The sequence below is a fragment of the Poecilia latipinna genome, unplaced genomic scaffold (assembly GCF_001443285.1).
Source record: "Poecilia latipinna isolate Pla-1442-1.1 unplaced genomic scaffold, P_latipinna-1.0 Scaffold636, whole genome shotgun sequence".
NCBI lineage: Eukaryota > Metazoa > Chordata > Actinopteri > Cyprinodontiformes > Poeciliidae > Poecilia > Poecilia latipinna.
The window spans coordinates 204,807-220,035 of NW_015113252.1; the positions used below are offsets into that span (position 1 = coordinate 204,807).

General features: G+C 36.5%; 2 protein-coding genes across 2 annotated transcripts; one reads left to right on the forward strand and one right to left on the reverse strand.

Annotated features, from left to right (window-relative positions):
• Positions 1 to 4,675: 4,675 nt before the first annotated feature.
• LOC106954194 (granzyme E-like) lies at positions 4,676 to 6,618 on the forward strand. Its single transcript, XM_015043497.1, has 5 exons — positions 4,676 to 4,780; positions 5,198 to 5,357; positions 5,471 to 5,600; positions 5,812 to 6,039; positions 6,145 to 6,618. Exons 1-5 carry the CDS (start codon positions 4,723 to 4,725, stop codon positions 6,286 to 6,288), a joined length of 720 nt encoding a protein of 239 aa, XP_014898983.1. The 5' UTR covers positions 4,676 to 4,722; the 3' UTR covers positions 6,289 to 6,618.
• A 5,110-nt stretch (positions 6,619 to 11,728) lies between these two features.
• LOC106954195 (granzyme-like protein 1) lies at positions 11,729 to 13,616 on the reverse strand. The gene is made up of 5 exons (XM_015043498.1): positions 13,350 to 13,616; positions 12,966 to 13,125; positions 12,738 to 12,873; positions 12,353 to 12,574; positions 11,729 to 12,239 (listed from the first exon to the last, which is right to left on the reverse strand). Exons 1-5 carry the CDS (start codon positions 13,405 to 13,407, stop codon positions 12,093 to 12,095), a joined length of 723 nt encoding a protein of 240 aa, XP_014898984.1. The 5' UTR covers positions 13,408 to 13,616; the 3' UTR covers positions 11,729 to 12,092.
• Between the last annotated feature and the right edge of the window lie 1,613 nt (positions 13,617 to 15,229).

Here is a 15,229-nt window from a genome sequence, read left to right on the forward strand (position 1 = left end):
GTCTCGCTTTGGATTATGTTCATATGTGTCCAAGTCACAAATACATTCTAAACTCTACATCAGCTTTCAATAATGACAGAAAACTGGAGACATCTCTGAAGCACGTGGTTTTCATTACTGTGACCTGGAGGTCACATAGCATTTCTACCTTGTCTAAATTAAAAAAAATAAAACAAAAAAAAGATAAATGTTATCCATAGCATATTATATGAGCACTTTACATGTAAAACAGCAGATATTTTAAAGGGTTAAAACATGTCCAACATCCTCTTGTGGGTTCATTATATTATCTTAGTGTCAACTGCGCATTAAGTGTGAAGAACATTAGAGGAAGTAAATTGCAGATGTATGAGATATGAAATGATGCATTATGTGCTACCATGCTCGGAAAAATGATATGTGCTCTTTAACTTAGCTGCTGTGTGCGTGTAATGATAAGTGTTACCTGTTCTGGAAATGTTTAATTTATGCAGATGTGGAAGATAATCGCCTTTACGTGTAGCTGCAAGAACCACAGAGGTTTTGTTTCTGTGAAGCATCGATACTGTGTGCACAATTATCAGGCAAGTTTGACCGTATCGTCATTTCTGCACATATTTTCCAACTCCAAGCTGTATGTAGTTGGATGCTTATTAAATATAAACATATCAGCTGATGAGTATTTGTTTAATGAGGGATTGAGGGGCCTAAGAACATCAACATCTCATGGCAAAGTGTGCATAATCATTAGGCAGCTTTTCCTCAGGAAAAATGGGCCAAAAAAGAGATTTAAGTGACTCTGAAAAGTCCAAAATTGTAAAAGGTCTGTTAGAAGGATGCAGCATTCTTGAAATGGCTAAGACAATGGGGGCGTGACTACAAAACTACAAAGTTTTGCTGCTAATAATCAAAAGGGTCGCAGGAAACGTGTTGAGAAAAAAAAGACTTGACTGCCAAAGATTGGAGAAGAATCAAATGTGAAGCTACCAGGAATCCGTTATCTTCTAGCGCTGTCGTATTCCAGAACTGAAACCTTCCTGGACAGCCCAGAAGTACAAGATGTCCAGAGCTCAGAGACAAAGCCAAGGTAAGAAAGACTGAAACCCGACCACCACTGAACAAGACACATAAGCTGAAACATCAGGAATGGACCAAGACAGATATGAAGACAGATTTTTCAAAGGTTTTATGGACTGATGAGATGAGACTGACTCTTCGTGGACCAGCTGGACGGGCCTGTGGCTGGATCAGTAACGGGCACAGAGCTCCACTTTGCTCCGGACGTCAGCAAGGTGGAGGCGAGGTAATGGTATGGGCTGGTATTATTAAAGATGAGCTAGTTGGACCTTTTTGGGTTGAAGATGGACTCAAAAATCAACTCCCAAACCTACAGCCATGTTTTAGAAGACACGTTATTTCAAGCAGTGGTTCAGGAAAAAGTCGGCATCTTTAATCAGTTGCTTAATAATTCTGCACGCTAATATTTGCCCAGTAATCATGTGCACATAGATATTGTCCTAAGAAAGCCAAAATCTCACTTTTACTTTCTTAAATATTCCGGTTTGAGAGATTATTAGCATCTCTGAATTGGCCGAGACCGTTGTAGTTGTTAAACAATAAAATAAATCTCCTAAAATTCAACTTGGGTAATAATTGTGCACATCGTGTAGGCATGCTTTCTTTAACTTGTTTATTGTTTATTGCCACAAATCATTTCATGGCAATTCCTTATATTCAAAATACATTTGATAATACTTTTTGAAAATGTCTCACCCTACTTACAGAGGGTTCCTTTAATCTCTTGCTTGCAACCCATTTCAATTGTATGGTTAAAGTATAAATATCTGTCTGAGAAAAAAGGGAGAACGATTCATTAATGCATTCCTCCCTTGCAGGCATTAAACTCTGCATGAAGTGTTGAATAGATGCATTTTTTGTTCTAAGCCCACTGAACTTGTCTTACACTCAGCAATAATCACGTTATTATCTTAAGGGTCGAAGTCTATCTTTGGTAGCAGTAGCTTGTGTAGCTCCTTAAATGCAACACATCAAAACCACAGGATGTTCATAAAAAAACTGCTTACAGACTGACCTCTTTGTGACTGTTTGGGAAACTCAATGCTTTGTAGGATGTTGTTGTAAATCTTTCCATTTCAGCAGTGAAGACATTAGATGCAACTTCCTGATATGACTTTTTAGAAAAAAGATAATGAGTGGAACAAGAAGTACAAAAGGCGCCAATGGCTGATTACTAACACCCTGAACGACTAATGATGCAGGATGAATCAAGCAGGGTTGTTGGTGCCACCCACCACCAGATTAGATGAACTAAAATAGGCTAGGAAATGGAAAGAAATGCAGTAATCAAGATGCAAATCGCTTTCAGAATAAGCTCAGCATTTATTTCTTGTGAACATACTGTATATTTTAGTTAACATAAAAGAAGCCTTGTAAAATACAGTCGATTCTGCGGTTAGGGCCACGAGTTTGAAATTTAATTTTGATTAGACTTAAATATCGTTAGTGATCAGGCATGATCTGCGCTTACAGAGTTCACAGCCATAAATTCACAACTACTATAAATGATTTCTCCCCCGATTTCCAATGAATGTTTGAGCCTTTTGAAAGCATCCGATCTGCAGACCCGACTGAGCGAAATGAAGCTTTAGTACGATAGACTGGTACTGTTATTTGGAGAACAGGAAAAAAATAACACTATTATAGCACAAATGAAAAAACTTTGAAATGTGAAACAAAGTTTAAAATGTCTAGGACAACATGGGGCCGACTGTTGCTACCGGTTGCACTGGGCCACAATCGTATGCAACTCTTTTTCTGTATTAATTTCCATTGTATTCTCCAAACTTTAATGTTCTGGGGGTTTTATATGTTAGAAGAAGGACCTCAACAAGTCATTTAGATCGCCAAAGGTTAAACCGGTTATGACTTGTGAACCCATTTGAGTGCATGTGGGTTTTATTAAATGCATTTTTAAGAAGCCTTTCCATTAGGCATGACGGAATAGGTGTGTGGTAAATATAGGAGCCCTAGCTGCTCATCACCCCTATAGAGTTTGAAAAGAACTGAAAGACTTGAAAAGTAGAGGGGAAGATTAGTCTTCAACATTTAGGAACCTAACCAGAGGAAGTGGTTGATGATGGCAATCAGAAGTTCCTGTTGAGCAAGGTAAAGTAAAGAAATAGCACAACATAACCCAGACACACATAAAAAAAGAGTCAGGCTTAAAACAGAATCCAAATATCATCAATGATGAAGAAAGACTTTAACAAACTCAAATGGCATCCTTAACCACTCTTCGGTGGTTAAGCATAAAATGATAAATATCTGTGGCAGATGAGTCAGAGATGATGACTTTTTAAAGCCTTCAAAGTGTTACTTGGAAAGATTTTAAACAAATGCAGTTTCACAACTCTCACACAGTCCAAATTAAGAACTGCAAAATTCTGAAGCAGCTGCTGCAACAGGCGATGAAAAAAATGCCCATTCGCTTTTTAAACCAACCAGTTTTTTTTTTATTTATTTACCTGCAGGCTCGGACTTAATGTCAGATCTGGGTGAGCACAATGATCACACAAGTATAAAATCCAATTTCCTTATGATCTGTCTGGGATAGAACATGTAGTTAAATGAGATGATTTAGTCGTCTCTCTTCTAAATACGTCTTTAACGCTGTGGTATTTTCTTGATGCTGATCTAAAGCAGAGTTTGAAAAATGTACTAAAACCAAGCTGGATGTTCACATCTTCACCTTCTCTATCTTTTTCCTCAGAATGAAAAAAAATAATTCCCTACCTTGTTTCATTTAGGCATGCTATAACTGCGCTCAATTCAATTCACAATTGTCAAAAGACATTGTGGAGTGATCTTTGAGATATTGTGTGCCATTGTGTGGGGCAATGTGACTTTTCACCATGTCATCCAGATCAGACGGCGGTTCAACATCAACCAAAAATTTCTTAAATATAGTATTTTCTTTCCAGTTTCCTTCACCCAAAAGAAAAGTTCCTCTTTTCGCGAATTTGGAAAGTTTATGACCGGATCCCTACATTAAAGAAAATCTCATACAGGCCATAGAACTGGCTAGTAAAGACTTAAAAGTGTGGATGCATGCTTAGCATGGATTTGGCAAACCAGGAGTTTTCCACACTGCTTCCCCACATAAATAAGATGAAGACCTGACTCAGCATGCCGACATGATGCTACAGAGTGGATTCTGTATGAAAACACAAACCATATTCTGAGTTTTTTTGTTTATTTTTTCACTGCAAGTTCTAAACGAGAGGATTTCTTTTTTAAGGAAATGCATTATATTTGTGCACAATAAAGGTTACTTCACAGTCTTTTGTAATCTGAAAATTGCATATTCCTTTTTTTATGCTTTGTTCACTGACAACACTGTGGTTTTGAGCGCAGCTTGAACAGTTTTGAGGTAATAGTTTTGGTTTTGCAGAAACCAAACTGCAGGTTTAGTGAAAGTAGTTTATAACATGGGTTTTGTGTTTAGAACTGAGATAAATGAATGGATGGTCTCGAGAAATGTGTTTTAATAACTGAGAACAACTGTAATCTTAGCATCAGCAAACATTAAAGAAAAAAAAAGAAGTAGTGTGGTCTGGAGCCACATGATTTTGCATGTGCAGACAGATAAAAGGAAGCCTGTCGAGTAAAAACGGTCAGAGATGTTTGTTGCTCCACCTCAACGTCTCAGATTGTGATCTCACCATGTTCATCTACTCTGACTTCGCAGCCCTGGTGCTTGTGCTTACTTTTAATAGTCAAGGTGAGTCTCTTTTGCAGTATCTTATCGTACAGTATATAAAAACTGTGCATTTATATGCTTTATAAATTTGCCATTATTCACCTGAATAACAGGGGGGCAGCTATCTTGTCTTCTAACCAAACAAGGGCAGCATATTAAAGTGAACTGAAAATGGGGGCGGGGGGGAATGCTTTTCTTGACATTGTCCTTCTATAACAAAAAGCTTTTTGAACAACCGACGTTGTTGAGGACACTCTACAATATGAATAACTTACCCCTGTATATTTGATGTTGGATGTTCTCTCATGCAAGTTTTGGGATGCAAGGGATTGGTCATATGTGGTTTCACGTTTGCATTCACTGTAATCGTGACTCATTTTAATGATGGTAATAATCGTTGCTACTAATTTAACATTTAACAAAAAGTATGTCGAACAGCCCATGCAGGTAGAATCATTGGTGGCCATGAGGCTGCAGCTCACAGCAAGCCGTACATGGCGCTTTTGACTTGCCACAGTGCCAATGGTAACACATCATACTGTGGTGGGTTCCTGGTGAGTGAATATTTTGTGATGACTGCTGCCCACTGCAAAGCCAAGTAAGTTTGCTTTAAGTTACTTTATACTGCAATAAACTCTACGGATAATTTAGAATTCATTCATTTGTCTTTTCTTGGTTCCTTTCTTTTTTCTTTCCTCTCTATCTTTCTAGGACTTATGAAGTTTGTCTTGGGGTGCACGATTTCGCCAGCCAAAATAAGTTATGTTTGTCTGTGGAGCAAGATTTTCCACATGAGAAATACGAGAACACAAATTACACAAATGACATCATGCTTTTGAAGGTAACATAGATCTGGAAATGAAAGAATATATATATATATATATATATATATATATATATATATATATATATATATATATATATATTTTTTTTTTTTTTTTATTACTTCCAATAATAAAAGTAATATTTTTTTGACATGCACAAGGATTAAAACAAAACACATTATGAGTTAAGTTAAACAGTCTTTTAAATATTTTCTGTTGTTCCTTTAGTTGTCTACCAAAGTTGTTTTCGACAAGAATGTGCAGCCTATTGTCCTGGCAGACGTGTGTGACAACAAATCGCCCAAAAAGTGTCTAGTATCTGGTTGGGGTACGATGAACGAGCACAATAAAGACATGTCTTATAAACTCAGAGAAGTCAACGTGACGCTCACTCATGATGATCTCTGTCCTGAGAAAAATGTGTACTGCTCTAAAGGGGAGAAGGGACCGGGTGAGGTGGGTTTTTTTCTGCTTCCTCATCTTTCCTATCTTTGTCTTACTACAAACTGAACTGATTTCTTCCCTGTGAACAGTCATCACATGCTGTGTCTGTGCTTGCAGGGAGACTCTGGTGGTCCGTTAGTCTGTGAAGATGGAAAAGCCTTTGGATTGATCTCAGCAAAACATCCTTGTCTTAAACTAACCACGTACACCAAGATACCCGACTACAGAGAATGGATTGATGAGATTATGAAACATAAGTGATTAAATACTGTTCAGCTTTTTTTCCAACAACATAAGACTGAATTCAAATGAATGACCGTTTTGTGTAGCTTCTTGCTAATTGGAATAAGAAGATAGTTTTTTTTTTTTAATTTTGCTTGTGTTCCTTAACAAAATCAAGCTTTTTGTTTTTTTTTCTCTACAGCATACTATTAAATAGCCAAGCAATATGACGCCTTTTGACCTGTTGCATCATTTAGTTTCATAAAAATGATTCAGTGCTCTGATGGGTTTCCTTACATAGAAACTTTTAATCTACTTTCAAAATTAAAACTGAAGAGTTTTTCTTTACCTGTAATGACCTGGACAAACTCTCCCACCTGACGACAAATGGAGTTAGGCACCAGCTTCCTTGCAGACCTGCAGTGATAAACAGGAATGCATGAATGTTTTCCTTTATGTTTTAGTACAATATGATATGTTTCAAATTATTTCCAACCATCACTAGAAACAACCTCATTAGCATTACAGCAGTCAAACCCTTCCTATTACTGCAATTAGGTTGGATATTTTGGTGATTGGAATCCATCGTTCCCACAACTCCAGAATTATCTGTTACTCCAGAAACATATATTTGATGAACTATAAAAACATTTTATGTAAAAAGTCTGTTTTAGAGCAAAATACAATAAAAAATTTCAGCCATTAAACTAGGAGCATTTTTGTCTGTCCCCCAGCAGGAGGATATACGGGTTGTTGCATTTTGTGGATACGCCACCAGGTTTGTCCCAACCTGATGGAGAAAGAAGAAACAAACATCAGGCCTTTAGTGAATTTAAAGCTAAAGCTCTACATTCCCAGAAACTAATTTTTGACTGATTCTAGTTTAACACAAAACCTCATTGAATGTGATGCACTTATTTAAACAATTTGAACATTATTCAGTGATGAAAGTTGACTTAGAGGCTGGATATCAATGAAATCTTCTGAACTTCCAGGTTGATGGGAGAAGATTGACTCTCCTTGCTCTTCTTGATCATACAAAGGATCTTCTTCTTAATTTGCCATCAGTTTCAAGTCAGGATACTGGCTGTGCTATTGCAAATAAATTAAATCACTTCCTGTCAGAATAAATGTGTTGATAAATCAAAAAAAGGTTACTTTAAAATAAGTAATGGGTATGACTAACATGGGCATAATTATAGAGGATTATATATCTGGAGGGAAAATAAATCTCAGTTGAGTAACGTCATCAACTTGTCTTTGGCGCCACCATGTGGTGGTTTTGCGTTTAGGATGACCAAGCTAATGACAATTCAAGTTGATGTCTTAAAGTTGTAAACACAACATAATCTAACTATTCATCTAAATTAAAAACTTGTTAAAAAACATGAAGGTCAAGATATTGTTTTTAAAAATCTACGCACCCTTGACTTCACATTCTCAATCATAATCAATATTCAACTACATCTTTTTCTTTTGACCCTTTTTCATGACTTAAGTTTAATCTTACATAATTCGCTGCCCCTGAGAGATAATATTAGAATAACAGAACTTTATCAAACAAAATATTAGCAACTTAAAAAAATCTGTTCAGATGTTAAACTTCTCTACATCACAGAGCACAGCAGAGGGGCAGCAACCAGATTTCTGCCCCCTCAGAAAATGTCTTGTTAATAATGCTAAAGGTACAAATATGTGAGGTACTTTGAAATATAGCCCCTTCCAAAAGGAAGATGGTTAGAAGGGGAGGTAGCAGACAACCAGGAGAGGATTCATGGGATCGGTGGAGCTGGCTGGATCCAGGAAGGTGACATCAAGGAGAAGGTGGATTGCAGGCAGGGAGACGATCACAGAAACAAGCTCTCAGGTGATCTCCATTCCACTCACTGTGAGACTCAAGCTCCAACTGGCTCCATCTCCACTGGATTAGGTTAGAGAAAAAGGAAGAAAGTGTCATGATTCATAACAAAACATGTGAAAGTCTGAAAGAAAAAAAAAATCAAAACCCGAACATAAAACTACATAAGCATCAGATTTAAAGGATAAAAGCCACAATTTGATTAGAGTTTGTGCTGTGTGAGAAGCGGGCAAAGTAAAATGATAGTTTAATAAAACACAAGTTAGTCGTTACCTCTTTTTGAAACAGATTCGGAGTCATTTAGACAAACTACACAAACTCCTCCCTCTGAGTGTATAAGTGAAACCAGCAGAGATGCTTGCTGCTCTTCTGCACAAGGTTAGATTGTGATCTCACCATGCTGACTTACTGTATCCTGATGCTGTGACTTTCATTTTAATACCGACAGTGTTTTACATATAACACTGTTTAAAAAAAAATAATGATAGCAGATATTTTAGATATACCATGTCTGTCTCCTTCATGGAAGATCTATCTATCTATCTATCTATCTATCTATCTATCTATCTATCTATCTATCTATCTATCGTCATGATCCGTGTTTTTCTGTTTAGTTTTGTGATTTTCTGTGTTCAGTCCTGTTTCCCTGAGTCTCTGTGTTGTCCTCTCAGCCCTTGATTGTTCCCAGGTGTGTCTCGTTCCCTTGGTTACCCCTTGTGTATTTAAGTCCACCTGTTGGCTTTGTCTCTTGTCGGGTCCTTGTCAAATGTATGTGTGTCATTTGTCTGCCTGCCATCACAGTAGAACTGAAAGTCCTGTGTTGGTTTAGCTCTCATTTTCAGTCCTTAGTTTTTCAGTTGCTACCGGTAATTAGCGGTGTGCTAACTCTCTGCCATGCCGCCTGTTCTGGACTGTTGAGCTTCTTCTTTAAATCCATCATCATCTTTATCACAACCTGGGTCTCTGCGTCTCTCCTCACCACACCTGACATCTATCAATCATAAATAATGATATAATAAGACATCCTGGACACAACAAAATTTTGTTTCTCCTTATGTACTCAAAAGGTAAGTGAAGCAGAAAAGAAGTGATACTTAAAATAGACTATACTAGATAGACCATAAATTTTGCATCAAACATGTGCTATCACTACAATGAAACAAGTATATAGGGATACAACTGACCTTAAATTGATTACATGACTACAAGAGTTAGCACCACAATCAACTAGTAAACGCAGAAAATATGAATAGTTTAATTTAATTTTTTCTAATTCATCCAAAAAGTTTTTTGCTTAAATTTATTTAGTGATATTAATCTCATGTCAGATTGTTGATGCTGTTGCATCATGAAAACACAATCTAAAGTTATGAAAACGTCAAATATTCATGAGAAACCAGCAACAAACATGACATTTTGTGCAGTGCTGTCGTCATATAGGTATCACATACATTAGTGAATGTTCCAGTGATAAGAAACTCAAACGTGTGTTTTTCAGCTTTGATTTAAAGGAACTCAGTGTTTCGGCTGTTTTGCAGTTTTCTGGAAGTCTGTTCCAGATTTGTGGTGCATAGAAGCTGAATGCTGCTCCTCCATGTTTGGATGCTGAGCAGAACAGAACCAGAAGATCTGAGAAGTCTGGAAGGCTGATAAAACAACAGCAGAATCTTAAATATATTTTTGTACTAAACTGTTCAGTAGTTTAAAAACTAACAGAAGTATTTTAAAGTCTATTCACTGAGCTAATAATGTAAGGAACATACTAAAATGCATAACAATCCATATTTGCTAGAGAGCCTCCAGACAAACGTACAGAGAAACAAAACTGAAAACTTGTAAACATTCACATCTTGCATGCAGAAAAAGTACAAAAAAGAATAAAATCACCACACTGTGAACTAACCGGTGGGAAATATGTTTCTGTAACATTGTGCAAGTCAAGAAGAGGAAGCAGATCCTGATAGCCATCAGCGATATTTGCTGAATGTGTTATTTGCAGAGATGCAAAGTCTTCAAGCAGCCAGAGAAACAAAAAACAAACAAAAAAAACCAACTGAACTGTAAACGGAGTTGCAAACACAGGCCTACTGTGAAGACGGTGCTTAAGAAGCAAAATATTTGCTTTCCTAATTCAAGTTCATGTTTCTAATCAGATGTCAGCAAATACCCACATAATTCTCACATACATATAAAACTTTAGAGAATTAAACTCTGTAAACAAAAAACATAGTATGAAAGTACTGAACAAACTTTTTAAAAGCATCTTTTGCTTAAGACAAATTCAAAACATTTTCTATGTGGATTTTGATTTTGGTTCTTCCTCACAAACTGTTTTCACATCTAAAAAGTTCCAGGGGATATTTTCTCTGTCAGGACCTTCAGTTATATTCTTGTATTTTTAATCAAATACGAGTCAAGTAAATAACTTGGACATTTTAAGAGTTTTCTTATTTATTTATTTATTTATTTTAAAAGCACTAAGTGTGCATTACTTGTTATTTTTATAGTAAATTCTGTACCTGGGTACGTCTATGTTACCTTTATCAAAAACATCAACAATAAACACAACGGAATGACAAAAACTGTTATTCTGTGCGTGTTTACGTGCAAAAAAAAAAGTTTTGCAATAATATACCAACTACTTCTCCAGTTGTTGGCATACTGAGCTAATTTTCAGTAAATTCTTATTTATTATTACCTTTGTCATTTTCAAGTTATTTCAGTGATCAATATTAGTGTATTCTTCATTAACAGGAGGGTAGCAACAATTTTGTTCACGTGTGTAAAGAGAGGCAGCATTGGGCCTGTGCCAATCATCTGGATCAGTCAGTGTTTGACTCGCAACCACCAGAGATGAGGCGGTGCAGTTCATCTATTTAAACAGGCAATGTGCAAATTGAGCAATTTTGAACATAAAAATGTTAAAATCATACAGAAAATGAACTATACAAGAGTTAAGAGAATGAACTGATTTTCTTGCTCGTACCCTTTACTTATGATGATGCTCATCACTGGATGAACATGATGAAAGTTCATTGTTTTCTGAATTGAATCACTTCTGAGGTGCAAAAACATCAATGGTTTCATTTTTATTGACTGGTTTGTTAATTGTACGCCGGTGTAAACACCGTCTGTGCTTTGGAAGTGTTGAGCGCTGGTATCCGAAAGTACTTAGGCAGTTAACCTAAGTGATTTAGAAAAAAAAAAAAAATTCTTAAAACAATTGTTGTTATAAAGTTTTGAGAATCCAAAATATTTGGGAAAGTTTTTTTTTTTGTTTTGTTTTTATTGCCTTCAGAGGAAAAAGGTCACTTTCTTACTAAATGAATTGGTTATCTGAAAGTTACTTTACTTCATTTACTTCTCCGTCTTTCTTTCTTTGTTCGCTTTGGGTTTATTTTCACACAGACCACGTGTAGCAGCTCGTGGTTTGGTGCTACGGCTGCGCTTTTTCTTGTCCTGCTGTTAACCCCAACTTATTCGAGTGATTTTTTTTTTATGAAGTAAAAAAAAAAAAAAATCCCTATTTACCCAAAGCATTGTTAATCCTGATCTGTTTTACTTAAATGTATATAAATTTGTGTATATCCTTGTTAAAAGACGACAAACACATGGCAGATTGTGAGAAACCAGCACTTTGCTTTACTTTTGAAATTAAGCACATCAATCTATAAAAGCTCAAGCTTCTATCTAAATACCACGAACAAAGCAATATTTTGCTTAAGGCTTGTATTGGTAGCAAAAATCTAAATTACTTAATGTTACGCCAACATTTCTCTCAAACATACACTATTAACTATTCATTCAGCATTTACTATAATGATCAGAGCATGCACTTAAAAAGCAGCCAATCTCAGTATAAAATACAGAACTATAACACCAACAAACTTAACCAAATAAAACAAATCATCAGGTTTTTACTTATGCAGTAAAAATGTGTTTAATTGTCAAATGGTTTGATGAAGGTGATATTTTAGATGCCGTTTCAGTTTTCCTTCAGGATGTTATTGATCCAGCCAATGGTGTCCGGTATGTTTGTGTACTTGTACTCAGTGGAACCATTGACTGATCTGCTTGCTGACACCACTCCATACGCCAGTCCGTTGCAGATCAATGGACCTCCGGAGTCTCCCTGTAAGCACATACACAGAATGTTGGGAGTGAATAAGATAAACATTGAAATTAATATTTTACTTTGAACAATTTTTTTCTCTACTTAAAAAAAAAAGGGGGGGAAAAAATTACCCCGCTTGTTCCTGTTCTTCCTCTAGAGCAGTAAGCACGTTGTTTGACACAATCCTCATTTTCAACAAGTGTGACACTGACTCCCATCAGCTTTGAAGGCATGTCTGCATTTGATTCCAGTTCCCAACCGCAGACTGAGCACGGACTTGGCAGTGAGCTACTTTCCTCCTGTGCCAGTTCAATGTGTTTGATATGGTGGGTCGAGCTTACGTTATGGGACAACTGAAGGAAAAATTGGAGATAGTATTAAACATTAAAAAAGACAGCAATATGTGCAGTCTGTATTTTTATTTTTTTTTACAATTTTGTACATGTGAAAACATTAGATATAAAGAACATGTTTTTCCTATTTGTTAAAATAGTTTCAGATAAATATAAATGATACCTTCAGCAGCATTATGTCATGTGTGAATACAGTGTTATTGTAGGATTCATGTGGAAACTCTTTCTTCACAGACACTTTTTTATGGTTTTTACTGTGTTCGTCAAACCCATAAAAAACTTCATAAGACTCATGATTCCTAGTAAACAGAAATGGGGGAAAGTTAGTTGTTTTTTCTCATCTGCCTCCAACCATTCATTTGAATAAAATGTATAATCATGTCACACTGACTTGGCCTTGCAGTGAGCTGCAGTCATCACAAAGTCTTCCCTAATAAGGAATCCACCGCAGCGTTCCAATTTATTATCAGCAGTCATCATCCGCAAAAACACCATATACGACCGTTTCTGTGGATCGACCTCATGGCCTCCAATGATTGTCCCTGCATGAACTTGTTTTTGGTAAAAATACAAAGTTAATGGTGATGATAATGACAAAACTGTTAACACCATCAAAATTAAGTCACTGAAAAGACAAAAATAAATCTTAAGAAATGTTCCTCTTTGATTATAAAAACCAAGAAATATATATATAAAAACAACATGTAACGAAGCTTAAACTTGCACAATAAAGCGTTGATGTAATTAACATTTACAGACGGCGGCAGAGACTCACCTGGACTTTCGAAAGTCAGTAGAAGCATCAGTACAGCCAGGTTGCAGAAGAGGAACATGATGGGGTCACAGACTGGGTGAACTGCTGAAGAGAAGTGCCAAAAGCTCTGAAAACATCCCTTTTTATATGCTTGTTTCAGGGGGAGAAGATCAGGCTGTCTATGCAAATGATGTGGTTTTGTACCTCAGTCATAACGTGGAAACGTGCCACTTGGTAACTTTGAGTTTTTTCTAATTCTGAACACACAGCAGAACCTGAACCTGCATCGTTTCTGTTTGAATCATGAAAAGACTTTAAGTTAAACAACAGACAAATTCCAGGGACATGGTGGCACAGTTGTATTTCACAACTTTTGTCCCCTAAAGTAACTACTGTATATAAGATCAGATACTAATAACTGTAACCATATTAGAAATACAGTTTTACCTATTTCATTTAGTAGGTGGGTCTATTTAGGATGTTCTTTATCTAAAACACATTAAGTGGGTCTACTTAAAGGACTTTCTGATGATAAATAGTCTCATTGTGTGTAAAACAATGTGAGCCTAAATTTAAAGTGATTGCCAATGGAATAGCAATCCTGAAAGACTACAACAATCAGAGTTGGGTTAAATGGAGAATGTGTATATATATATTTAAAACCCAGTGAGTCTGACAATACAAAAAACTCAAAATAAACTTTTGCCACAAGGTGCAATGTAATGTTTCATTGATTTGTTGATGAGGGGGAATGAGATCACAAAGGTCAGAATTATGAGTCCTATAGTAAAGGAACAGGAAGTAGCAAGACTTAGTGCTAATATCATTACAGTCCAACTTTGAAAACACAGAGAAGGGGGAAAAGAAAAAACCTTTAGAAACTCTCCTGGGTGGGCAAAACAGCGCAATTATCTCTCAGCAATTTGTTGCAGCAGCGACAAATTTTTGGGGAATTTCCCTCCCCCCAAAAAATGTCTATGTAAATTCAAACTTTGAAGCAGACGTTTTCTTTCATGTCAGATGATTTTGCCTGAATGCAAAATCATCTGTCGTTCAGGTGCAGTCAAGGAACAAGACCAAAATGTTCTCTGCCATGAAAAAAGCCGAAAGCCTTTCGACTAGAACGCATAATGCCGTTTGCAACAAGAGAGACGTTGCTACAGTAGCAGTTGACATGCCTGAAACCTGTGATCTTGGTTTGTGCTAAAAGATAAGAGACCATCCGTTTAAAAGTAGTTGAGTTTTGAGCTTTTAATCAGCGATCATCACTCAGTGATCAGCTTGTCTTTTTGAGAGAAGACAAGCTGATCACCCACCTGTTTCAGCCTCAATAGGAGCAGCGTATCGGTTTTGTTGAAGGAAACTCTGCAGGCCTCTTTATGAAAGTCTCTCAGCACGAATCACTTTGATAAGGATATACAGATGACATGGAGGTTTTGTGGCATACAGATCCTTCAACGCATCTGATAAAAACGAAAAAAAAAAAAAAAACAGGAAGGCATGTTTCTGAGAACTATCAGAATGGATTTTTATCTTTAGGCCTCTTCCATCCTGCAACCATTTTATGCAAGCTTGCAGATAAATTAGAGGATAATTAGTACGCAGGGCTTATTAGAACATAGAAATAAAAGCTGCTAAGATCTGACTGTTTTATTAAGAAGCTACATTGAAGCATTTCTTAATGCCCAATTTTGCGGTACATAAAAGCTTCCAACATTGTCAAGTAAATACGCTGCAAAAGTGTCAAATTTGACTTGGCTTGTTTGGTAAAATCTACAAAAAAACATACATGTTATTCTGTCAGGCAGATTCCAAAGAGAGCTGGTTAGATTTCAATGTTTTCAATTTCTTCCTATATCTTGCAGTTTTGTGAGAATTTCAAAAGATTGCTGTGACTGCTG

Coding starts and splice junctions, on each gene's coding strand:
- LOC106954194 (XM_015043497.1), top strand. CDS start 4,723: ATGTTCATCTACTCTGACTTCGCAGCCCTGGTGCTTGTGCTTACTTTT. Junction 5,601..5,811: donor ATGACATCATGCTTTTGAAG/GTAACATAGATC, acceptor TTGTTCCTTTAG/TTGTCTACCAAAGTTGTTTT. Junction 6,040..6,144: donor GGGAGAAGGGACCGGGTGAG/GTGGGTTTTTTT, acceptor CTGTGCTTGCAG/GGAGACTCTGGTGGTCCGTT.
- LOC106954195 (XM_015043498.1), bottom strand. CDS start 13,407: ATGTTCCTCTTCTGCAACCTGGCTGTACTGATGCTTCTACTGACTTTC. Junction 13,126..13,349: donor ACTGACTTTCGAAAGTCCAG/GTGAGTCTCTGC, acceptor ACCAAAAACAAG/TTCATGCAGGGACAATCATT. Junction 12,575..12,737: donor ATGACATAATGCTGCTGAAG/GTATCATTTATA, acceptor TTTTTCCTTCAG/TTGTCCCATAACGTAAGCTC.